General features: G+C 41.1%; 1 protein-coding gene across 3 annotated transcripts in view; it reads right to left on the reverse strand.

Annotated features, from left to right (window-relative positions):
* Positions 1-25,454, reverse strand: part of PCDH19 (protocadherin 19) — a 107,504-nt gene extending 82,050 nt beyond the window's left edge. For 2 of the 3 annotated variants that reach the window (XM_036271177.1, XM_036271178.1), the window contains exons 1-2: positions 23,308-25,454; positions 19,362-19,689 (exon numbers count right to left, since the gene is read on the reverse strand). In XM_036271177.1, the coding sequence (XP_036127070.1) occupies positions 19,362-19,689; positions 23,308-25,454 (2,475 nt within the window). Of the gene's footprint in view, positions 1-19,361; positions 19,690-20,366; positions 20,508-23,307 lie in introns of all 3 variants that reach the window. The other variant, XM_036271176.1, reaches the window with a different exon arrangement.
* Between the last annotated feature and the right edge of the window lie 2,054 nt (positions 25,455-27,508).

A 27,508-nucleotide genomic window follows, 5' to 3' on the forward strand; every position in this document is an offset into this window, starting at 1 on the left:
AAAGGAAATCCTGAGCTGTATTTGGATATAATTTTAATTGTACATGCATGAATTACAACTCTGTAAGCTAGAAAGGGGAAAAAAGGATCAGCCTGTACTTAAATGAACATAGATTGATCCTCAAATGCTGACTCTATGGGGAACAATATTCTAGTCATAAAAAAGCAAACTGATATATCAAGGCTATGCACTGATTAGAAAACAGTGGCACCCAGCTACTTATTATTTTGTTGGAGGCAATGATTCACTTAGAGTGAGACTGTGTTTGCCAGGTTTCACACATTTCATTCAGGTTAAATACTATAATAGAGAATCAAGCTTCTGGTCTCCCTTCCCACTTTCCTCCAGTCTCCTGGCATTTCACTAAAACCACCCCAAAGTATAAATTGGTCCCCAAGTGGCAAAAGTGAATTGAACCACCCTACTCCATTATATTCTATCTCAAAATTGAGGAAAGTGTGAAAGATCCCTAGATAAGAGACACTAGGAGCTGGTTTCCTGGGTGGAAGAAAGACATGTCTGGAACAGAGCACCGTCCTGGGAACATGAGCTCAAAAGTTCCTCACCAAGAACTGGCTATTAAAATTCATTTGGAAGTCAGTTGCATGAAAGAAAAACGAAAAATCAGTGGCCCTGAAACAGAGCCCAGGTCTGCAGAAGCAGCAGGTCACAGGAGAAGAAAGGCTTAGGGCAGTATTTATTAAAGTGCAGGTCACAACCCCAAGCCAGTGGCCCATGAAATTGCCATCTCCAGAGCTTCCTAACTAATGGAGATGCCCAGCACAGAGTCAAGCTGGAGAAAGGTTGAAAAATACTAGATTAAGGCATAAATTGATATCCACTGACTCTGGAAATAAAATATAATGGTATAACATCAGAGAAGGGGTTTTTGCTCTCCCACCAGCACATATAGCTAACTCTTATGCATGTAGGGCCTCCTCCAACTTCACAGTTGAACTAGACATGAATATGATAGTAAAGAACAATGAAAGATCTTGAAGGAGCCAATAATAAAAAAAATATGTCAATTGTACCTCAGTAAATAAAACAAAACAAAAACAGAAAAAAATAAACAAAAGAAAATCATTGACACCGCAAAAAAATAACTATTGTCATGTACAGGGGTCTTTGTGTAACTAAAAGCAACAAAAGTATTCTGGGTTAGAATTTATTTGTAATAAATAAATAGAGAGAAAGGGAAGTTTTCCTTAATTTCAAAATTGAACTGTGTTGCCTGTTACAGTACATTGTTAGGAAAAATGAGAATCTGACTGCCTCCTTCCAAATTGAGAGTTACAGATTAGATGTCTTCTTAGATATAAAGAGATTATAATAATAATAGCTACTTAATATTTATTGAAGGCTTACTATGTTCCTGATGCTTGAATACTCACATTGAATCCTCACACAAGAATCTATGAGATAGGAAGTATTATTCTCATTTTCAAATGAGGAAGTTGAGGCACAGAGAGGAACTTCCCTAAAGTCACTCAGCTGGACACTAGTGCAATTAGCATTTTATAAGATAATTTGCATCCAAAATCCAAGATCTTATCCTGGTTTTTATATGCCCAGATATAAGTCTAAGACCCACCATCTCTTCTCCCACTACCAAAGTAAAAAGCATGTCTAAGAAAACAAAAAGGACTAGACAGAAAATAGAGTTGCAAAAGTCAAGAGCTCTCCTACATACTGTACCAGATTTATCTGGTTATAAAATGTAATGGAAAAAAGAAACCACTCAAAATAACCACAAAACTATAAAATATCTGGAAATAAGATTAACAAGAAATGTAAAAACTATATAAATTTACTTATGACATTAGAATAAAACATAACTAAATGGAAAGATGCCATGTTCCTAGATAAAAGACTAAACATTATACACAACAATTCTTCCTAAATTTATTTATCAGCTTGACACATTTCCCATAAAAATCCCAATATAATCATTTTTGTTTTTTTACTTAACATGATTTCAAAGTTTATTTGAAAGAATACAAAAAATAAAACTTTTTGGAAAAGACAAAGAAGAAACTAACCCTACCAGCTATTAAAATCTATTATAAAGAATCAATGATTAAATCAGCGTGATATTGGTATAAGAGTAGATAAAAAGATCACTGAGAAAAATGAATAGCTCAGAAAAGTTCCTGGTCTATATAAACAATATATGATATTTTGAAGAAGCACCAGAAAGCAGTGAGGAACAAGGAGAAATAAACAAGAAATGGGTCAAAGTCAATCAATTAACCATGTGAAAAAATATTTTTTATATTATCACCTTCCATCATATGTCAAAATGAATTCCTAATGAATTAAAAATGTAATAAAAATTTATAAGAATACTGAAAAAAGTGACACACACACACAAACGTATATAATCTATCTCAGGTTGGGAGAAAGCTTCATAGATTAAAAGCAACAAAAAATATCACCAATTAAAAAACTGTAAGTGAAAAATAAGCACAAACAGAATCAAAAGTCATACAACGCAGTGCAAAAAGTCTTTGCAACAAATAAAATAAGGGAGATACAATTTTTTTTTCAATGAAACACAAATTTAAACTAAAATTAGATACCATTTTCATCTATAAAACTGATAATTCTTTCTTACAGCCCTATCCTCTCATTTGCCATTTTCTCAACAGGTATCCAGTCTAATTAATTGTCTGTTTATTCTTCCACACAATTTCATGCATATATAAATCAATAAAATAGATATCCTTTTTTTTCTCTCCTTGTTTACACAAATGATAGTGTGCCTACATATTTTTCTGAATCTTCCTTTTGTTCAGTTAACAGTATATTTAGAGATCTTTCATATCAATACATAAAATATTCATTTTTAAAGTATATTGCTAGAAATAGTTTTCATTTTTTTCTATACTAAATAATACATTAATGAATAATCTTGTATTTACGTCATTTTGCACATGGTCAAGAATATCTATCTATGGAATTAATATCCTAAAAACAAAATTGTCGGGCCAAAAGGTATATGCATTTTCAATTTTGAGGGACATTGTCAAATTGCCCTCCATGGGACTGGTGCCAATTTATACACTGATCAACAGTGCCTGAGACTGCCGTTTACCTATGGCTCTATCAGATTGGTAGTGATATTTAAAATTATAATTATGCATTGTGAGTGCAGTGAAATAGGCTCTTATACACTGTTGGTGGGACTGTTCATTGATACTTTTCTGGGAGAAATATATATATCAGATGTCTTAAAATATATAAACTTTCAGCTAAAACAATTTCACTTCTAGGGAATTTATTCTAAAGAAGCAATTAGAGATCACAATGAGATTTATGCACAGGTATATCCATCTCAATGTTATTTAAATAAGACAAAAAATAAAAAAACATAACAGTCAACATTAGAGACTGAGTAAAATAAATCCTATCTACGGAACAGAATACAATTTATTCTACTAAAAATCTAGCTTATAAATATGTTCTAATGATATAGAAAAATATCTCTTATATAATGATGAGAAAACAAACAGAATAATCTCAACTAAAATCATCCTAATTTTAAAACAGTAAAAATGTGGAAGTTCTTTTCATTAATTCAGTAACTCTTATTGAACACCTATTTTGTTTCATGCACTGAACAGAAAGTTAATGGTAGTTGTTTCTGAGTGGTGGAATTATGGATGATTTTCCAATTTCAAATATGTCTGTACTTTCCCATCTTTATCACAATAGAAATTAATTGATTTTATAATGAGTAACCAGTTAAAAAAACAAAAAAAAAAAAAACAGTAAAAAGGACATTAGGACTCAGCCTACTTTTCCCCCAGACAGCAACAGGTTTCTTAATAACTGTCAAGTAAAATTCAGATAGATAGTATACTACATTCACTCGGGGCATTAACAGATGTGTCTTCAAAGGTACCAACCTATTGAGATTACAATTTCTTGCAAGGGGGTTTTGTATATCTCTATCACCCTAGGTGACTCATGTCCCTTATAAGGGCACTGGTAAACAAGGACATCTCAGCCACAACAGGAGAGTGGAGGGTAGGGAGAAGTTCAAATCTTTAAGCCTATCCAGGGCCCAAAAGCAAGTTCAGAAGTACCTTTACTCACATCCTATACAGCAGTACTTACCAAACCCCTACAGACTGGCAACTGCCAATAGGCTTAGGACTCAATAAACAAAATTCTTTGCTTTTACTCTTGTTATCACTTTATGGAATTTTATACTCACTTTAGTGGTGATATGAATTTGCATAGTATTACATTTTATTTTTCTCAACTAGAACACTCTGCTTTATCACATTACTTTTCTTTCAAATCCTGGCTTAAAATCAATTACACATTTTAATTTTCTGAAAATTATTTTTCTAATCCACACAATCTCATCTTTAAGCCATACAAAGGGAAAACGTGAATCTTAAGTAGCTTTATAATCAAGTTTCAAGCATCATCAGTATTTCTTTAAATGAGGATTTTTGCATTAAAGAACTGAGAAAAGAGGGTGCTGGAGGAAAGGTAGTGGTGTTTCCCTTGAATTTCCTTAATTTTTAGTCCCATGTTTTTGTGCTCACACACACACAAAAGCAACAGATATTTATTTCTATCAGATACTCCATGTTATAACATATACTTCGAATTGAAACGCATCTAGTTAAATGATTTCACATGTAATAAATACAGCCTTACTGAAGGCCACAGTCTCCATTTATCCAGGGGCAGGCTACAGAATTAGGCCGCAGATGTTTTCCGTAGCAGACGAATACTTCATCTACAATCAGGGTGACATTGTACAGATGACATTCTCATCTATTAGCTATGGGGTGGGGGTAAAACATCTGTTTGTTTTTTAATTAGAATTTTGTTTACAATATCTAAATAGTTCCGATATCTACACAGAATCACTGAATAACATTTTGCATTTAAGTATAGTACTTAGTATGTGAGAGGTTTATACATCCATAAATTAAAGTGTCCCAAAGGATGCTGGTTTTTGTACTAAGGCTATTCCAAGTTAAACTACTAGATGGGGAGGTAATCAAATAAATGTGCCTTTCTTAATAAGGATTGAAGAGAGTCAATTTTGTTGAAAAAGAAAAAAACATCGTATTTAGTCAAGGCTGAATTTGAAATTTTGATCATTTCAATGGTCACCAATTCATTCACTTCCGTTTTTGTTGTTGTTCCAAATTGTTGGAGATATCATATGCCTCAGAGTCAAAAAGTCCAAATATGAAATCACATATTGAGGAATATTAAAAAGGCCATCCTTCAAATCGGCTATTTGGTCCAGAAAAGGGCAATGAAAAAATATTTTTTGCCAAATTGGCCTTTAGAAAAAGTCTTTATCATTTTTATACTATTAAAAATCTGTACAGATTACAGTCAAATATTACTATTTTAAAATCTCTCATTCTAAAAATAAAATTTGTGAACTATACGTCTAACACTGGTGAGACAAATCCACTTTTACATGAGTATACATATGGCAAGAGGAGTAAAGAAGGAAAAATATTTTTCATAATTTTATTTCTAATATTTAAAATGTAAGCTGTAAAGAATAGGATTATTTTAAAATGTAAATCTTTATACCTGTAATCACCAGAGTGAGATCACCCAAAAAAAGGGAAAAAAAATAAGAAAAATTTAGAAAGTATGAACTGATTGGAAAATGAAAATAAAGAACATATTAATGTCCCCTCTCAGAATAACTTATAATACTGCCTATTACACCTCTTTGGCCCTTAATATGAACTGTGTAGTACATTAGTTAACTTCTTTGAGTAATTGTTTTTCTGACCTCAAAAATAATACATGTTTAATGTAGAAAATTTGGAAAACTGGAAAAATATATTGAAAAAGTAAAAATCACCTGATTTCCTACAACCTGGGATAACTATTAATGCTTAGATAAATTTCCTTCCAGTGTTTTTTTAATGCATATATATTTTAAACAATTGAAATCAATCTATATATGCTGTCTTGTTTATTGATTTTTTTTCAATTAATGCATGTTATACTATGAGTGTTTTTCCTGTGTCATCAAATATTCCTCATAATATTATTTTAGTGGCTTCATGGTATTCTAGCAATATACACACCTTTAAAAAGTTGTCATTCACATTAGGATATTTCCAATATTTTATTTCTATAAATTATACTGAGATTAACACCCTTGAACATGAATTTCTAAATAGATCTAAAATTATTTCCTTAGAATAACTTCCAGAGGACGAAATTCTAGATAGTTCAGGATTTTTAATGCATATTGACAAATTACCCCCAATAAATATTATATCAATTTCAATTCTATCAATTATACTCCATGTAGCAGTATATAATAAGTACACCCTTATCAATGCTTAGTATATTTTTTACAACTTTCCTAATTTGATAAGTTTAAAAATGACAGCTTGCACATCAAATTGTTGTCTTTAGTTTCCCTGAGGTGATAGATTGGTGAGGAGAGAGTTGTGGAGACTTTAACTTCTGTTTTATACACTCCTGTATTATTTGAATTTTTAATAAGAATACATAGTGTTTGTAATTAAAAGTTAATAAGGTCATTCCACTGCTATTATTTGGTTATTAAGATTAGAATATTTTCATATCTACTGGTCATTTGTAAAGCTTCTTTATGAATTACTTATTTGTGACGTTTGCATTATTTGTCCTGTTTATTAAATTGTAAGAACTCTTTCTACATTAAGGCTGTTACTTAAATGTCCCCTTATCTACAATGTCTTCCCTGACCTTCCTAGAGAACCCTCATTACCAGCAGAACATGTATGCTTTACCCTTTATTTTTCTCCATGTCCACCTAACATATTATATATTTATTTGCTTGTTGTTTTTCTGTGCCCATAAAAATATAAACTCTGTGGGTCCAGGAACTTTGCTTTGTTCACTGTTGTATCTCCAGCACCTTAAATATTGACTAGCACATAATTATAAGCACCCTAGAATTATTTGTAAAATTAATAAATACAGGTTTTTGTCTGCTATGGTTTATTTTTTTACTTAGCTCATGATATTTTTAGACATACATACTTTTTTTTTAATTTGACATAGTCAAAGCTGCTGGTATTTTTCTTTGTATTCATTTCTTTTTCTTTTATGCTTCTGAAGTTCTTTTCGATTTCAAGATTAGATGAATATTTATGTTTCCCCTAATAATTTTATTATTTGAGTGTTGATCTTATAGTTTTAATGCTTAATCCATGTTGAATTTATTTTCTCATATAATGGGAAATAAAAAACATACTTTCCCAACCGTTAGTCAATTACATGGCACCACATAGTGAATACCCTTACTTTACCCATTGATTTTGTTTCTTAAAATGTTTAACTTCTCATTTTGTCTCCTCAGTGACAACATAAGCTATGGAGGTAGGTATTGCTTATACTTTCTTTATATCCCTCAGACCTGAGTACAGGGTTGGTCAATAAAGAATTATCTACAAATATTTGGTGGATAGGTAAACAAATAAATATTTCGATCTGACATATTTTTCCTTGAAAAGAGCCTAACTACTAAACAATAAGGCTATTCACTAAAGTGTAGAGGCAAATCATCATAGAGGACTACGCTTTACCTAGAATAAATGAGTACACTTTAAGAACAGGGAACCAGCCCTGTCTGGTTTGGCTCAGAGGTTGGAGCTTGGGCCTGTGGACCAGAGAGTCCCGGGTTTGATTCCCGCTAGGGGAACATACCAAAAAAAAAAAAGAACATGGATCCATAACCATACTGTAGAAACTCAGTAACAAAACATAATTAATAACACCATACAAAAATAATTACATAGAATCAGTCCTACCTTTAAGGAGACCCTGAAAAAATATTCTTTATAGGTCTTAAAAGTAAAACAGAGCTTTCAAAGGAATCCCCAACTGACTTCCCCTTACCCTAAAATAACAATTTACTTCCTGAAAGAAATAGATTGCTTTATTACAGGCAGTGCCCCAAATCCTACTACATGCAATCCATCAGCCTCCCAACATGCATTGAGCTCAATAATTCTGGAATCAAATCTACTTTAAAAGAAAATCTACCTCATTTTTGGCTCTGAAGTAAAACCCCAAGTATCCCATATATATATCTGGATTCTGTAGGGCTCATTTAGCCTCCTATGGCTTGAAATTAAAAATAACAACAAAAGAAAACATACTTTTATTCTATTCTGGGTTTTTGTTCAGTATCTTTAGCAAACAGCAAAATGAGCAAGGCCTTTGTGAATCGCATCTCATGCCAATAAATGTCAAAAGAGAATGACAATCAGTAAAATATATTGTTAAGCATAAATAGTAGCTAAAATACTTATCTCCGTTACAAGGTATTAAAATGAGAAAACTTTCACAGTGGAAGCTTCAAGCAATTGCATTAGAAGTTGCATAATTTGGTTAGACTGACCTTAGAACAGAATAAAAAACTGCTTATTTCCATAATGTTGGTCTTCAACACTATGAAAGGTTATATAATTTATCATTATATACAAAACAGTTCTCAAGAATATCTAACTTAAAAGGGAGATCTCGGTGACTTCCAGCTCTGTGAATTTTGAGGTCATGTGATAATCAACATAATTTATATTTAAGTGAATCTGTATTCTTCTAAAAGGTTCAGTTTGCCAAACAAGAGGAGTATATCTCGTACTCACCTCTGGAACAATTACAGACCAACTGAGGCAATATTGGTATACTCATCGCTGCCTTTATGACAAAACTCACATTGGACATGGAGAATGGGGAAGCTACTGAGTTTTGAGGTACACACTCACAACTCACATTAGACACAGAATATGTCACCCTCATCTAAAAGCTAAAGGTCTATACTTATTGTATCACCTATCTTAGCTAAATCCCTTACCCCTAAATACCACCTACACTGCAGCCATTGTCATTACGTGGACTCAAACCTTAATGGTATGTGAAGCTCCTCAAACCAATGCTACAAAATTCACAGAATTACACTCAGAGTTGCAAGAGAACTTGGAGACCCCTGATTCAATCTCCTCAAATAAGTGTTGCAGGATTAGTGCAATTTGGCATCTTTTTACATTTTTTTAGAATAATTGATGTCCTGAAGTCTGATTTCCTTAGTTATAACAGCTTTTAATAAATAAACTTAAGCTTATAAGGTGTCTAATGTTTTTTACCATTTGTTGCTAGTGATCTCTTTCCCTATCCTAGAATTACAGATTTCTAGATTGATATCTTTGGGGATACAGTGACTTGGGGTCACTCACACATTAGAGATAACTGTCCCAATAGAGTTTGTTAGGGTCAAAGAGTGAGGAGAGGAAGGTATATCAAGTGTCACACACATTTTTTTATCCCATGCTACCAAATATGACACCATTCACAGCCACAAATCTTGGCAGTTCTTTTTTCTCCACCTTCTATGATCTCTTCTTGAGGTGCCAGATGATCCAATGTGCAAAGACCAAGCCCCCTCATGCCATTTCAACAATGCGCAGTGCCATAGTACTTATAGCTTACCAGTTTTATAAGATTTTGCTCTATGTGGCCACTACACAAATTATAGTTTGTGCAAAGGCAGTTTAGCTTTCTTTCGATTTCAGGCATTGGTTCACTGTGTTTCTTACTGCAACAAAGTACACACAGTTTCCCATTTCTAAAGAATTACCAGTAGAAGTAAAATTAGAAAGAATGAGCTAGAGGTGTAAGGACATACATCCCATTAGCAAGCTCACATGCCACACAAAAAATTGGTGTTTTATATGTATCGTTTGAGATTTATTTCTAAAGAGCCATAAGCACCATAAATTGTTTAGCAATTAAAAAATCAGGCAAACCCCCACTATGAAAAAGCCATTATTTAATTCTAATGCCATCATATTCCCTCCCCTATGTTCTTAGAAACAAATGTTGCCAGTAGCATACTCCATCACTCGAAAGTCCATACTTGAGAAAATGGAAATGAACTAATTAAAGAAATGACCAGTACAGTAAGATCTTAGTCAATGATAGTTTTCTGAGTGTAGTGTGCCTATGTGCTTACCATGGCCTCTGTACCTGGCAGCACAGAGGACATCAATCTTCCAACAAGCCATTCACCTTTAGCCCGATGCTTCTGCTCATCCCTGCATTTCCAGAGCCCTCCCTCTCTCAAGCATGTCAAGTTTCATATATGAATACTAGATTACAGGCATCTTTAGTTGTAAAACAAAACAAAACAAAACAAAACAGTTGCTTAAAATTTAAGCCCATCACTCTAAATGCTTTCTGATCTAATCTCCCTACTCATACATCCCACTTAGAAAACATATGGTTTTATAGCAAAGTACATATACATATAGGTAACCCTAACTAGATTTCCTCAAGCCAAGTGAATTAAAGAGGAAGAGAAAGTCTTGAAACAGAATTATGCCCAAAAGAGAAACTGAGCCTCAAAAAAATACATCCAAGAAATTGAAATTCCCTATAAGGTTTTCTTAAGCTGGGTTGTATGCAAAACAATATTTAGCTGTTTACTACTCAGAGCTGTCAATTAAAAATAGTCCCCATGATATCTGTCCCTGCACTTTATCAAATTTAGTGCCTTAGCCTCACATTTTGGGGATCACACACTGCTGTGACAAGGCTTTTTCCTTATGAAGGCAACAAGCTGAGTATCAAAGGTGAGGAGGAAGGTTCTGAAAACCTAAGTTCATAGACTGTGTAGGATCAGGCCAACCCCTAAATGCTCCATCACTACAGAGGCAGAATAAGTGGGTAAGAGAAGCAGATAATGTCTTCTTCTTTCTTCCTCCTGCTCCTCCTCCTCCTTCTCTCTCTCTTCTAAAGAAAAAGTCTGTCTTTTATTTATTTATTTTTTGTGGGGTACGTGCCCCTAGCAGGAACTGAACCCAGGACTCTCTGGTCCGCAGACCAATGCTCCAACCGCTGAGCCAAACCGGCCAGGGCAAAGGAGTCTGTCTTTTAGATTGACCTTATCTTCCTGCCCACTGACACAGGGAATCCATTTCATTCAGAAGAGCAAACTACACAATCTGAAAAGAGGTGCCCTTCATGCTCTGGAAATCAGATTTAGGAGTGAAAATAATCCAGGAAGCAGAGACCGCCAAGGCCAGTGCTGGTGGCAGTGAGTGAGAACAGCTTGCCACAGAACAGCAGACAGATGGGGCCCTGTGGGAAAAGCTGAAAACTGGCCACCCTGGCACTCAGAGACTTAATGGAGCATCCAAAGACTATGCACATCAAGCATTCGACATGAAGAAGCCCTGGTGCTAGTCCATGAACACAGCTCAAGGGGAATGCAGGCCTCACAACAAGCTTCTTGCCTGCTTCAGTTTCAAATGGTCTGCTCAAAACTCAAGATAACTGCTCCTAACACCTGTATGTCTATCAATTTGTCTAACTCTCACTCTGATTTATTTTTCTTTCTGAAAAGTAATTTTCTCCCTCCCCTAAGGCTGAATTTAAAGGAGGTCTAAGAGAACTCTTTCATTTTCCAAAGTAATTCTCAGGGTCTGTTCAATTCAGGAATCCCTTATTGACTTGGGGAGCTTTCAGAACTTGGGGTAGCAAAGTGGGAACCATTTCTTTCAGGAGCAAGCTTAACAGGCTAAGACATAAGGCACCCAAAACATTCCTGTTGTGATTCTCTTCTCCCAGCCACGGACATACAAAATGTGAAGGGAGAGAAATAGGATGGGAAGAGGGTAGCTGTAACCTTATATTTATTTTTTTTAAATCTGGAACAAATATAAAATATTTTAAATTTGGGAGATATGTATATGTTTTTTCTGGACTCCATGTAGTTTAAATATTATATAATTATATGTTTTTTAATTAAACAAAGTTCAATGAGGAAAACTAAATAGTGGGGATTTAAGGGAATAATGAATTATCCTGCCTTCCAAAGATTTTGTAAATCTTGCCAAGTGAGGAATCTCACTTTAAGCAAGCAAGATATGTGAAAATCCAGGCTTACTTACATTAGAATTGGTTAGGAGTTGATTATCCCGACTACACAAGGGCTCTTTCTTTTGCAAAAGAATCCACCACAGGGTTCCTATAAATATGGAATGCCACCCACGTGGTTAACATTGGGGGGGGGGGGCTAACTTCTAAAACAAACACTCACTTGCTGCACAGCTTTTCAGGAACACACTACTATTCAAACGTATATCCACAGATCCTCCTATGGAACCCAATCAGGTTCTCTGTTATGTGACAAAAAACACTGAATTTTCACCAGAGAAAATTCTGTCAAGCAAAATGGAGACCAGTAGTATGCCTGGATGAGTCCCTTGCTTTCTCTGTAACTCCATTTTCATGCTTATACAGTGGAAATACTGGTCCCCTCTGAAGCCTTTTCCAGCAGTGTTGTGGAGCTGTGTGGTCCTAGCCAATATTTTTAAGCATGATGCTGAATGGTAGCAAATGAGATTTCCATATGGGAGCCCAAGTTCCTGGACCTGATAGAGCTGTTCTTCACATAGCTTCAGTACTTCCCTCACCATTCGCTAGGGGGACACAAGGAGGCACTAGAAGCCTGGGTACACCCACTGGAAGCAGAATAACTCTCTCCATGCAGCCCACACAAAAACCACTCACAACTACACAACAGCCAAAGAGGAAATGTAACTTGAAGAGCATTTCCCTCTACAAACAACTGATCCTCTGGGACTTTCACTTCAATCCTCTCAATTGTTCAAGGTAAATGAGGCTCACATTAAAGGCCAGCCAGTCACACATCAAGAAATCAAGCTCCTCTCAGTAGGGGAAAATGGCTGCTCAAGAGCCAGCCTCCTGTCTCTCATACACAGGCCTCTTATACAAATGACTTCATTTAGCCACATCTGAGACACCCGATCCTCTGAAGCTTGGCCTTCCCTAAGCCCTGGAAGTTGAGATACACATGCAGAGGGGTCAACATCTGAAACTCCAAGCAGATGCCTCAAATCCACTACAGTGTGGTAATTGAAAGACTCATCCTTTTTTAGTCCTCTAATTCCTAACAAGCAATACCAGAACCTCGTAGCTTCAGCCTCTGGGCACAGTACACTAAAGTCACAGCAAAGACTAGGGCAAGGTTAGGGAGGCAAAGGTCTACAGGTCCTCCCACCTTATAAGTCTGACTGACAATCAGAGAAAAACCAGGTGGAGCACCAGGAACCCAAAACAAGTGGTCCTCTGATAAGAGGAATTTCAAAGCCTCAGAGCCCTCTATGAAAAATGTCCTGCCTCCAGTCCCCTAGGGAGAGAAATCTCAGGATCATTAGCAAGCCTCTAGCTGAGCTCAACTTTAGTGAAGGTGTATGGGGAGAGATATGATCTCTAAGGTAACCAGTTAATTGCCAATAAGGAATGGTAATAATAAATTAGCAAATACTAATGTAAACTAACTGAGTTCTGTGGCAGTTGCATGGAGACGACAGAGGAACAGTTTATTCTGGAACACATCTTGCAAACGAATCCCCACTGGGAAACACTACCTGGGCTAGATTTCAAACCGGCCAATAAGATACAATGTAGGCACTGGGTTGTCCAGAAACGTGTCTTAGAAGTGGAGCCATCAATTTTTTATTAAATTTATTGGGGATAACGTTGGTTAATAACATTATATAAATTTCAGGTGTACAACTTTATAATACAACAACTCTATGCTCCATTGTGTTCTCACCACCCAAAGTGTAAAAGGAAACAGAAATGATGTGGGTTACGCTGTTTTACACTGCTTCTTTCTGCAGCCTGAGGCTTACTTTTGACCCTTAGGGATAAAACTTAGATGGTTCCATGACTATGTCATAACAAAGAAAGTTAAAAAAAAACAACACACAAGCAAACAAACAAAAAAACACTCACTGAAGGGTTTTATTGGTCTGTTTTAATTGGAAGTAGTGCTCTGTTATTTTCTTGCTACCCAAGTCAGCCTCAACATACCTATTAATTTTCTAGTGATTTCTGAATCTATCTTACAGGTTTGTGGCTGCTTTTCTAGTTTCTTAGCCTAGAGTTTCACTCAAATCACTGCAAGTCCCTAACTTTAAAACTGTTTTAGGGACCAAAGCATGCTGAGCTATTTTTTTCTTCTTATTTTCTTCAAAGCCTAACTGCTGTTTTAGTTTCATTATTGGCACTAAGATAACATGGATTGAAACTTTCCGTAGGATCATTAGAAGCATTCAATTTGGTCTGTCACATACATCCTTGTTCTGCAAACTCTCCCACTGCTACTACACTGCAATTTATGAAACTGTTTGGTGAGTGACCAGAGCAGAGCATGCATACACCCTTAGGAAGCCTCATATCAAAGATGCTACAGTTTACTACTGAAAGGTAGAAAAATAGAAAGAGAGAACTCAAGACTGAGTTTGAAACCAAAATCTAAATCCCTATGCACCTATGATTAGAATTCTGGAATCTCTTGTCCACTATCACTCTCTTAGAGCTATGAACTTAGAAATATTCAACATTAGAAAACTAAAATTTAAAAATGCTTCAACAAAGATAATTAGTGCTTGGACCATTTCACCCCTTCTGAAAGCAGGAAAAGGCCCCACTCAGTCTCCATTACCAGTAGAAGAAATGAGTTGCATTTTCTTCCTCTAGCAATGACCACAGCCTGGGTGACAAAGAAGGAAATGCAGGAATGCTGATGTACAAAGAAATTACACTTTCCAGCATCCAGAGATGCCCACTAGACCCAACCAGGGCCGGGGACAAACTGCAACCAAGGTATGTGCCCTTAGCGGGAACCGAACCCAGGTCTCTCCAGACTGCAGGCTAACGCTCTAACCACTGAGCAAAACCAGCCAGGGCTCCATTCTGCTTTTTAACCTCCTTTTCCTCTCTTCACTCTCCACACCATACACCCCCACACCCACACACACACACATTCACTTACAAAAATACTCATTCTATGGACTAAATAAACCAGGATGCCAAGGAATGAATCCTCACCTTTCAGTGTAAAATATTTAAGATACCTGACATCACTAATTCTACAAAACTCTTCTGTAAATAGCAAAGGCATCCTCCACTTTTCCTCCTCAAATTTGCATACAACACTAGACAATCCACATAACTGATTTCCTGACCAACATCAGAGGACTGGTAAATAATGATATAAAATCTGGGCAAGATGATCTCTGTAATACTAAAAACTGACCATCAATTCTCCAGATTAATGTTCCATTCCCTTTACCTTACCTACCTAACTGCATTTAAAGTCACACTGTTGATATTCAGATGTGCCCACATTTGCACACTAAAGTAAAATATATGCCCAAATAAGCACCAAACTTTCAGAGCTCAACAGTGAATCCACATGTAAATGATGGCAGAGCTACCATGGAAGGGTGAGAAAGGGAATACTAAAGAGCCTACAAAGTAGAAACACTTGTACTGTTTGCAGGACAATCATGTGGGTGATCTTAGCTCCCCAACAAGACTGTGAACATTCTGAGGGAACATCTACATCTTATATTTATTTGGGATCCCCCTTAGTACCTGCCACACAGCTGAGCACACAGTAGATACTCAAACCATGCTTACTGATTTGATCTAATGCCATGGTGATAAACTTCAAAGTGTGATGGAGTCCTGTGAGGGAAGCAGTTCTGACTCCAGTATAATGCCACTGTATGTAAGCCCTGCAACTGTTCTGCAGTTAATGAAGGGAATGGGTTTGTCACAAGGTCAACCAGTAGAGGAACCTAGTGTGTAGTGAACTTTGGTCCTAATATGGAGAGTAGGAATGTAACATATGCACAGGAAAGAAATGTTACCCTGAATTGAAATGACCTGTTTACTTGTCTGTCTCCTGGTAAACTTCTGGGATCAGAGGTCAAGTGTTTTATTTTTGTATCCTCAGCAAATAGTACAGTGCCTGGCACATTCTCAGTGTGCAATAAATGTTACTAGGTTGAATTAATAGACAAATAAAAAATGGTTTAATGAAATAATATGAAGAAAAAATAAGTGGCATATGATTTAATACAGAGATTTCCATAGAATCTTAAGCTTATCAAATTATAGCACGTATCGCCCTGGCCGGTTTGGCTCAGCGGTTGGAGCGTCGGCCTGCGGTCCTGAGAGACCCGGGTTCGGTTCCCGCTAAGGGCGCGTACCTCGGTTGCAGGGTTGCAGTTAGTCCCCGGCCCTGGTTGGTCGTGTGGGTGGCAGCCACTCGATGTGTCCCTTCACATTGATGTTTCTCTCTCTCTCTCTTCCTCTCTCTCCCTCCCGCTCTATCTGAACAAAAAATGGAAAAATGTCCTCGGGTGAGGATAAAAAAAAAAAAAAATTATAGCACGTATCACTCTGTGCTATGATTGCTTACTAAATGTTGATTTCTTGGATTAATTCAATAATGAATGAGGAACATATAAAGAAAGGGTAAGAAATACATCAATATATGACTATCCTAGGAAAGGCAAATACTCCATACAAATCACCTATTTGTTTGCTTGTTCTCCCCCATTAGAATGTGTATTCCTTGAGATCAGAGACCATTTTTATTTCTCTAACACTAGACCCTAGAGCAGAACCTTACAAAGAGTAGACACTCAACAAATATTAGTTGAATGTATGAATCAATCATTCCTGTTCTACAGAGTTCGCTTGTACCTCAAGTATTCTACCTAATCCACATTGAGGGGCCTCTGGTATGAGCAGAAAAAGAGAAATGTAATTTTCCATAGATAAGACTTGGTGACAGATACAGGTTAAATTGCCTGATTCATGCATGGCTATGGCTGGGTCTCTCCTCTTTCCAAATGGGTTTGTCAGCTGAACACTTCAGGCATGCATATTAGAAATGCATGACCTCACTGTGTCTAGTACACACAGTTTTGACCCTGACTAGCCCTAGACAATAGATCTATATGATTTTGTTAAATATGGAGAACATTTGGCTTTGTAGTCAGGGATAGGATCAGAATTCAGACTATGAATGGCTTTTCTAAATAATTGAAGCAATTTTGTTTAATTCTGTCATAGGAAAATTTCAGAAAGAACACCAAGATCTTAGGTAAATCATGCAGACATAGTCATATGTCTTCTGCCCCCTCCAAGTATCTCATAGACACATAGGTTCACATTTCTCTAATGCTTTGAATTGATTCCATAAGTAATTACCAAACCCTCAGGATTCAATAATTTTATTCATCTCTATAAGCAACAGTAGTCAACACCTGAATCCACAACCTTTTACCTCCGTTGCTTAAATATTCAATATGTATACTCTAACCACACCACTTTGTTTTTTTGCTTTCTTTTGTTTGTTTGTTTGTTTTTTTTATCTTCACCCGAGGACATTTTTCCATTTTTTTGTACAGATAGAGTGGGAGGGAGAGAGAGAGAGAGAGAGAAACATCGACGTGAAAGAGACACATCGAGTGGCTGCCACCCACACAACCAACCAGGGCCGGGGACAAACTGCAACGGAGGTACATGCCCTTAGCGGGAACTGAACCTGGGTCTCTCCAGATCGCAGGCCGATGCTCTAACCGCTGAGCCAAACCGGCCAGAGATAACCACACCACTTTGTAGGTCTTACCTATATAGAATCAGCCTAAATTCCTCTTTGGTTGTAAGTGCCTAGGGAGTCACACTTAGGTGTACAGGCCATTAAAACAGCGATTCTCCAATTATTGTGCTATTCAGAGGGTACCTATGTGTCAGACCCTTTACATTGCGCAATGTCATATTATTCCTTGGACCAATCTTGCATAGTGGATGTGCTCTTTTTTGTAGATGAGGAAACAGAGACTCATGGGGATTCCATAGCAAGAGGTGTCCCCCAGATTCAAAATCATGGTCTATCTGATTCCACTACCTAGCACTATCTCTTCCTTTCCATTGTTGAACTCTTGGTGGTCCACAACTAGTCCTCCAAAAAGTATATAGTCTAATCCCTAGTACTATTCACCAACATTCACAATTGTAACTGAGCCTACCTGGCATAATACTGGATTTTCAATAAATCCTTATTTATAGGTTTATAGATTGAAACTATTGGTGTTTTTCTTGCTGACAGAATATCATCAGTTTCTTATTAAAAGCACTGCTATTTGGTCCCATTAATACAGAGGAGAATTATTTTTCAGGAACTAGGAGAAGCAATCGATGCAAGTGGTCCTAAAACCCTTTGCCTTTTGAAATTGATACAAATACTATGAGGCCATTTTATATGCATCATAGCCCAGGTATGTCAGGCTGAATTATTTCTGAGGCAGGAAGGTGTCACTGAAACAGCACTCACCAGAGAGTTATAGAGTGCTATAATCTAGTTCTAGTTCTCTCTCTCTCTCTCTCTCTCTCTCTCTCTCTCTCTCTCTCGATGTCCTGCTCTGTGAGTCTGAACAAGTTCTGTAGCATCTCTGGATCTCCATTTCATCATCTACTGAAGGGCAATGTATCAAAATACCTGATTGCGAGAATCAAAGGAGACAGTGGTTATGAAGGTGCTTCAATAAATGTGGAAGTGCTCTCTAAGTACACAGTATTCCTTTCATTAGTGGCCTGGAAAAAGACATATACCTCCCAGTGCATCACATTTTCAACCAAAGAGGGACTTAAGCAATTCATGAAAAAAATAAAATCAATTTAAGAACTGTTATTTATAGCCTTTCCTCCAGCCATCCACCCACCATCATCCACATTTTCAGCCTACTACCCTGAGATATTTCCATAGACAGTACACATTGGACCATGCAGTGTTTTGTTTTTTTTTATTTTGTTTTGTTTTGTTTTTAATGCTTCAATTTTAAAACATTCATTCTCAGTAAAAAGAAACAGCTAATTCAAATGCATAGTTAATTCCTGAAATTTTCATTATTAGTGGCAGTTTTAAGCTCCTCATTTGTCAAATATCACTATAAGAACTACCTAGAAATGACAAAGTGGCTCTTTAATTTTTTTTGCTTGCCTCCTTTTCACTAAGCCATCCATATTTTCCTCAAAATGTGCATATGAACAAAGAAAAAGCAAAAGGGGGCTTTAGGAGGCAGAATCACTCTCACCCCGGAAATTGGCTTCTGAGCATTTGAGTGTTCATCCATCTTTAATACTACTTGTTGCCTCTTCTCTGCCACTTTAACTGGCTGTCAAGCATGCCTTATTTGCAACAGTTGGAGCAAATTCATATTATGCCAGAATACCATACAGAGATTTCAAAGGTGCAGCCCCCTTGAGCTCCTACTCCCCAAATCCACCCTTCCAAAGGCCCAATATGTTGGGTTACTCTGTGCCTCCAGAAGCACTGGTAGCATAAGTTGATTATGGAAATAGGCTTAGGCAGAGAAGTTCTCCTTCCCCTTGCCAGGGAATGTGCTAGTGTAGGGGGTCTATGGGAAAAGTTTTGGGTGAACTTCACAGAGCTCAATAGCTGCACTCACCTCGGGCAGAGGCACACCATTGATGATCAGGTCTGGCTGCTGTGGGCCCTGGCTGTTGAAAGAGTGATGATAGATGTGGTTGGCACTGGTATTGCGGGTATTCTGGTTCTCCACATTCAGGAAAGTGCTCTCAGAGCGGCGGCAGCCCAGGGGCAATGTCTGCTGGTGGTAGTCGAAATAGTTGAGGGACGAGGTCAGGGAGGAGCAACTGACAACGTTCATCTTGTCTGTCTCCTCCACATCCCGGGGTACCAGGCGAATGTCATTCTTACTGATTTTTTTCTTCTTGCTTGATTTCTTTTGATGCCCATAGGAGTACTCAGCGATTCTATGTGACAGAAAAGGCAGCATGTATCGCTAACGCCCTCCCAAACCATGCATTGATTAATAAACATTAAACATCCCAGAAATTGCACCCAATCTCTGCTCCAGCTTCTTATTTGGGCGCATTACATCATCAAGTTTCTCCTTGTACTCTTTACATTAGAAAACAAGCTGAGGGCCATAACGTTTTCTTATTAAACATAGTAACAGCCCCCCCCCACCCCAAAGTTTCTGTACTTTGGATTTGGGATTTTCTCCTTGAGAGTGGCCATTTAGCAAGGGTGGGAAAATGGGGAAAGTTGAGCCTATGGGAGAGAAAGCATAAAAATGCTCAAATCTGGAGCTTCTCTGGAACCCAAACTCCTGGGTGAAATAAGCAATAAGTACTAATTAAACCAATGAGAAGGTAGACAAAAATAAAAATTAACCCTCGTTCCAGTTTCTCCAGGCATTTACCATGTGGCCAACACCCTCAGTTAAAATCCTCTATGACAGACCTCATGAGTTTTATACTGGGGTAGGAGAACAAACCCTGTCCTTTGAAGCACCCTTGGCTACTCTCCTTCACACCCTCCTTCCCTCTGTTATAGCCCTGCTCCCTTCCACTCCCCACCCCACCCCACCTCTCCTGGAGAAATCTGATAGCCAAACCCATTTGAATGAGGGGAAATGCCTCTTTACCTCTTTCCCCTTAGGCTCACTTTCTCCTCAGCCTTTTTGTCTTGCTCCTCGCTAATGGGAGAAACCGAGGTGCAATGCAGACACTTGCTGTTTTGTCCTTTTATAAAACACCTCAGGAGACAAGTGATGGTTAAACAATTACTGCAAAGGAATTTAAAGGTTAGTGCATTCAGCATCCTTCTCCATTGAGGTGTACCTATAAGCAGCTGTGCTGCAGCAACTGGAACATAAAAAGCTCAATTTGATTAACACTGACACAGACCCAGCAATGTACACCAAAAACACCAAGCATTAAGAGACTTGTCAAAAGAAATACATTGAAATGTAGCCAGATTATCCAAGTCATTTATTATTTTGCACACAATGATTCTGCCTATTGTTTGGAAATTCAATTTCTGGGCAATAATCAGCAAAACAATAGGGTTAATAAGTAATACAGGTTGATCTTTACAAGAGAAATGCTGTGCCTGTATTCTCACTGGACAAAGCTAATTGTCTGACTACAAAAAGAAAGCCCAATTCAAGCAGCAACTGTAGATCATCTCAAAAGTCTCATAAATGAGTGCATTTGAGGAATAGGCTCTGCAGATGCTGACAACAAGAAACCTCTGCCTAGTACAGGGAAAGACAAGCTCTTCAACTTTAGGTTTCTAAGAAGTCTGAGCAGACAAGGAGATTACATATCTCCAGAGGCAAATTCTTGCTCTGTCCCTGTAATCTTCCAAGAGCTGAGCAGTTGTGTTCTCCTCACCTTTTGGCTAGGTGTTAGGGCCAACTTGCAGTTATGGCAAACTGATGCTACTAGGGCTTGGGAGCAGGTGAAATCCCAAAGACCCCAAGATGGGTGTTGATTTTCTTTTCTAATCTGTTTACAAAATCAATGGGAAGTATGAATCATTTTGTTTACACATGATGGGTAAGTTTGGCAGTGCCCTGTCCAATTATTCAGCTGAGGCATTCATTGGGCAGCCTTGTCTGTATTGACCAATTATTTCATTAAACTGTACTTCATTAATCCCAAACCATCATAGGGAACAGAGCTCTTTACAAAATTTACATGTGAGTGAAGTTGTAGAGAACTGAGACTTTTTCTTCAAATCAGATGCTCTCCTCCCTGTTTAATGATCATCCTGGCAAGCTAGGAAAGAACTCTCACTTCTAGCCATACATCACTAAGAGATGGCAAAGCCTTCGATATCTTTATCTCAAGCTGATTTCTTTTTCATCTGATGCATTTACTTTATGCTCAGGAAATTATTTAAAAAGAGCCCCTTCTATCATTATCTCCATATAAATAAAATTTTATAGACCCTGCATTTTTCTCCTATAAAAATTGCCACTGGCCCTTGCAGGTTTCAAAGGTAAGAAGAGCAATATTAATTTCCATGTCTCCCATCTGAAATGACTTGGTGCTTAAGAAAAGAAAAGTCACGGCCATTTCAGTAGTAACAGGATTAAAGCATTTATGAGGCATTGCAGCTGCTCTTTTGTGGCACCTGATTGATATTCATGTGTGGTTAGCATTTGTCTACTAACTTGTGTAACGCAGAGAATAGTAAAAGGGAAACAATAATTGTGTGGCTGTTACATATTCAGGGGGCTCTGATTCACAGAAGTGTGCATTTCAGATGGTGTAAAATACAAATCGGACCTACAGGAACATATTTTGACTGATTAACATGCAAGCACAGATGGCACAAAAGACACTGGATTTATAGGTGTGTTGAAAGCATACATACACCTTGATGGAAATAGCAGCATCATTCATTTCCAGAAAACTAAAGAAACAAATTTTTTCAACCGTTTCGATGAGACACTGCTGGAAAAAATTACATGTATTATCCTAAATTGGATTCTAGAAATACTTAGATTTGTTCTACCCAATTGTAAGGAAGGGCTTCAGCAAGACCCTTTAATGTCCTCATCATAAAATCCTTTCAAAAAACAGTATGTGTTATTCTAGTTTCTATATTTCTATTACCATTCTCTTCTCTCTCTCTCTCTCTCTCTCTCTCTCTCTCTCTCTCTCTCCCTGCTCACACTTCAAAGGAGACTGTAAGGCAATAGTCCATAGTGACATCCACTGGTAGAAAGCAGATCTTAATACAACAACCAGTCCCACATTAGAGGAAAGCACCATAAATTCCAGAAGTTTGCCAGTTTTTACAAAATCATCTGGATGCAAAGTCCTGTCCCTCATTGGGATGTTTGGTTTGTACCCCACCAACCAGCCAGATATTTGAAAATGTACACATGACTGCTAGATGTTCACTTTATATAGCCAGATGTTTGGGGACTGGATACAAAACAAGCCAAGAAAACACTAAAAAACAAAAACAAAACAAAAAACGCTAATCACCTGCTTCCCCACCCATTCCTGTTCTCACTTCCCCCAACTCTCTGTTTCCTACCTTAGATTTCTACTCACAGGCTTTCTTCACACTTCATCTCTACAATGTGGCAGGGCAGCTGCCAGCACTCCCTCTCCTTTCAGTACCTCTTCTCAAAACACTGTGCCCCGGAAATCAAGTTGTAGTACTTGGTGGTTCCGCTGAAAATCAATCTCTCTCATTCTCTCATTCTCTCTCTCTCTCTCTCTCTCTCTCTCTCTCTCTCTCTCTCTCTCTCTCGTTTTCTTTTTCCTGCCACAACTTCATGGAGACAGCTGTGCACATTTTAAAATGATAATTGCTTTGTTGCTCATCATCATTACGTGACAGAATCCATTGAATAGTAAATGATTATCTTCCAGCAAGTTGTCAGATCAAAAGAATTGATCAACGTGTACTACCACAACCGCCCCCCTCTAAACAGAAGAGCTGTATACGTCCAGCGCATGCATTTAAATAGGGAAACAAAAGCACTGGGATTTTCACACAGCGACACAGATACATCTTACTCATCCAAGACAAAAAAGCAAAGAAAGAAAATTTAGCTCTACCTGCAGTTGTAGGTCCGGATCTCTTTGTTGTCTCGCTTGCACTTTATCGCCACAAGGATCATAGTGACAAAGAGGATGCCAGCAATGGAGCCCAGGGCGATAATGAAAATCAGGGACAAGTTCACTGAGCCCATTGACTCTTGGGCGTCGAGAGCAGGGGACAGGTAGATTAGAATGAGCGCAGAGGCAGAGAGAGACGTCTTGCCGTGGTCATGGGCCACCACAATAAGTTCATAGGAAGCCTTGGAACTCTCACTGAAGGTGCGAGTGGTTCTCACTTCGCCGTTGACCTGGTCTATTTCAAAGAAGCCGCGATCTCCCTCGGTCATGTCATAGGTGACCCGGCCGTTTTCGCCCTCGTCATAGTCCTCTGCTTTGACAACGGTCACCAGATAGCCTATGCCGGAGTTGCGGGGGATGTAGACCTCAGCAGTGCCATTGATCAGTGGTGGGGCTGTGATGACTGGGGTATTGTCATTGACGTCGAGGATGATAACCCGAACTGTGGCATTGCTCTGCAGCGAAGGCAGACCGCCATCCTTGGCCAGCACCTTGAATTCAAATGCCTTGGTCTGCTCGTGGTTGAAGGATCGCAGCGCGTAGATGTCTCCCGAGTTGGGGTTGATGGAGACATAGGTGAAGACAGGCATGTCCCTCACCTGCGACGGCACTATTTGATAGGAGACACTGCCATTGAGACCCAGATCTGGGTCTCGGGCAGACACAGAGAGAAGATAGGCGCCAGGCGTGTTATTCTCCTGCACAATGACCTGGTAATAGGGCTTGGAGAAGTGCGGGTGGTTGTCGTTCTCATCAGTGATGCGCACAGTAAAGGACTTGGCGCTCTGCAGCATGGGCACACCGCTGTCGCGCGCCTGGATCGTGAGGTTGTACTGGTCGTGCTGCTCGCGGTCCAGCCGTCCGTCCACCAGGATAGTGGAGAAGCTCTCATACTCTTGCAGCCGAAAGGGCACGTTGCCCAGCAAACGGCACTGCACGCGCCCATTGAGGCCGGAATCTCGATCGGACACCCTCACCAGTGCAATCACGTAGCCTGGGGGGGCGCTCTCGCTCACCTCCACCAGCTCGCTGTTAACCGACAGCAAGTTGATGATCGGCGGGTTGTCGTTGGTGTCCAGAACGCTGACTGTGACCTTGCAGTGTGCCGGGATAGAGTTGGGCCCCAGGTCCTTAGCCTGCACGTCCAGTTCATACACGTGGCCCTCTTCGTAGTCTAGGGCACCGGTGACTGTGACGAGGCCACTGTGCGGGTCAATCTGGAAGAGCTCACGAGTGCGATCATTGACGTAGCCATAGAAAGAGTAGACCACCTGGCCATTGGTGCCTTCATCTGGGTCGCTGGCGTTGAGGCGGATGACGGGTGTGTTTGGAGGTGAGTTCTCTGGCACACTCACCGCATAGGTGGACTCGCCAAACACCGGGTTGTTGTCATTGGAGTCGGTCACCTTGATGCTGAGGCCAACAGTGCCCAGGTGCGGCGGGTCGCCGCCGTCAAGAGCAGTGATTCGAAAGCTGTAGTGCGACTGTGTCTCACGGTCCAGGCTCTTCTCCACCACCAGTTCAGCAAAGCGTGAGCCGTCGCCACGCGTCTTGATCTCCAGGCCGAATAGCTCATTAGGTGTGAGCTCGTACGTCTGCACGCCGAAACTACCCGAGTCCGGGTCGTAGGCGCTGTCCAGCGGAATGCGTGTGCCTGGGCTGGCCGCCTCTGAGATCTCCAGCTCGATCTGTGCTGTGGGGAAGCTGGGCGCATTGTCGTTCAGGTCCTTGATCTCCACCTTAATCACGCAGATCTCCATTGAGCTGGACATGACCTCGAGCGAGATTATGCATTTGGGGCTCTGGCGGCACAGCAGGTCGCGGTCGATCTTCTGCTTGGTGACCAACAGGCCCGAACTGGGGTTGATGTCCACCAGATGCGGAGCCGAGTTGGACACCACGCGGAAGGCAGAGGCTTGCCGTGGGTCAAGCGCAAAGCCCGCCTCGCGGGCGTCCTTGGCCACGTTGGCGATCACCGTCCCAGCGCGCTGCTCCTCTTCCACTGAGTACTTCAGGTTAATTAGGGCGGCCGCCTGCGTCCACAGTACAGCCAACAGCAGCAGCACCGGCAGCAGGAGCGACTCCATGGCTGCGCGGGGCTCTGCCTGGCCTCGCCTCTCCACACCCCTCCGAGACCGACGCCGCCGGCGCTCCAGCTTCCCCCTGACACGGGCCGCCTGTTGCGCTCGCCCCGGGGCCCCGGAGGCCTCGGGAGGAGTCCCACCCAGGGCGGCCCGGCGGCGCGGGGGGGGTACCCCCGCCGGCTCCAATGCTGAGGTTTTGGCGGACTCGGCGGGGGCTTGCGGGGTGCCCGGGGGCTCCGAGGGGCCGAGGGAGCGCCGCGCGGCCCGGAGCCCCCTCCCTCCAGCCCGGCTACTCAGTTTTCCCCCTTCAGAGTTAGCCGGGCGCGACTGGCTGCAGCGGCGCAGGGCTGCGGGTCGGACGGCGTCTGAGCTGCGGGGTTGACTTGAGGCTAGATCTGGACAGCACTTAGGGCAAAGGCGGGAAGGTCGGTGGGGGTGCACTCTCTCAGGCACTGCCCGGCCCGCTGCAGCGCACCGGCACTGGGGATGGTGAGTGCGTTGTCTGTGCACCTGGCATGCGCAAGGACCACCCCACAGCGCTCCTGGCTCACTGCAGAGAGGGGACCCGCCTGGAACGCGTCCTCCGGGGTCGGGTGGGGGGACACACTAGCCTTTTTGAGGCCGGTTGGGAAGAAAGGGGGATCGCAGGTGGGAGTTTGAGTTGCTGTCAAGAGCCGCAGGCACCCGGGTATCTGGCTGAGCTGTATGACAGTCCCGGGGTTGGCAAAGGAAGGTAGAGGGCAGAGAGGCAGCCGAAACAACAGCACGCTCCCTCGAGCAGAGGTTGGTTTCGGAAGGCTTGGGCGAGGGGCGGGGGGGGGGGGGCGCGTCTGTCCAGAATCAGAGGTGGGTGCAGAGTCCCCACCACAAAGCAGTTGGACTGCGGGCGTTTTCGTCTCCGAAATCAAAGTTACTAACGCAGCCCGAGCCTCCACGTCAAGTTTGTGAAACAGGGCGTTGGCAATTTGTCCAAGAAAATCAAAGTCCCGGTCTTTCCAATGGCCCGAGGGGGGCGGGGAATGGGGAGGAAGAGAGGGGAAACGACAACAGTACCGGCCAGGAGAAGCGGGGCCGCCGCCGCGAGTATGGGGGCTTCTCTTCCTCCTCCCTGGGTCTAGGCTGGAGTGTCGCTCCAAGGGCCGCCGCCGCAGCCGCGGAAGGAAGCCCTCCTAGCTCAGTCGCATGTCGCTGGGGTCAGCCTCGGCAGCTGCCACGGTCGACGGTTAGGTCGCCGCCAAAGTTTACTTGCGGGAGCGTCTTGATTCCATCTTCCTGGAGAGGAGCTGGCGGCTCTGTGTTGGGTTCCCTCTCTCTCGGGTGCTCTTGCACTCGGAAGGTCTGTCTCGCTCGTTCTTTCTGTGTCAGGTGGTGTGTGAATGTGTGAGGAGAGGAAGGGTGAGTGTGTGGTGTGGAGAGTGTGAGTGTAGAATGTGAGCAAGCAGAGGTGGAAGGTTTCGGATCTCCGATGAATCCGCTCAGCCAGAATGCCGCGGAAAGCAATACGCCAAGGGCCCGTGCTGGGTTAAGGAAGCGGGTGCCAGTGCCCCCCGGGCAAGCCGGGCATGGTGCGCGGGAGCTTTGCTATCGCCTGCGCCCACTCGTCTGTCTCCCCAGTGCACCCTCCGCCGCCGCCGCCGCCGCCGCTACTGCTGCTGCTTCTCCTCTGGATGCCGCAAACTACTGGCCGCGGAGTCTGAAGAGAGGCGGAGAAAGCCGGAGCTGCCGAGACGGGCTACGCCAGGCTCTGGCCAATCAGCGCACAGCCCAGCAGGCTCCGGAATTGGGGCGGGGCCAAGGCGCGGGGGCTGTGGTTGGGCGGGGCCAGCCGGAAACTTACACACTGGAGGGACCAAGTAGTACCCTGGCCCGCAGAGCCCGGGAGGGAGTCAGGGGAGATCGGGCGGGAAGGCAAGACGGGGGCAAGAGGGCAGGGTGGAGGGGGGCGAGCTAGCGCTGAGGCTGAACCTTCCCAGGAACTGTGCACCTCTCGTGAATGTAGAGATTGCAGGAAAGATGAGGATTTGATTCTCTCAGCGTGTTTATCTCCCTCACATATC

The sequence above is a fragment of the Molossus molossus genome, unplaced genomic scaffold, assembly GCF_014108415.1.
Source record: "Molossus molossus isolate mMolMol1 unplaced genomic scaffold, mMolMol1.p scaffold_m16_p_2, whole genome shotgun sequence".
In the NCBI taxonomy this organism is placed as follows: Eukaryota; Metazoa; Chordata; class Mammalia; order Chiroptera; family Molossidae; genus Molossus; species Molossus molossus.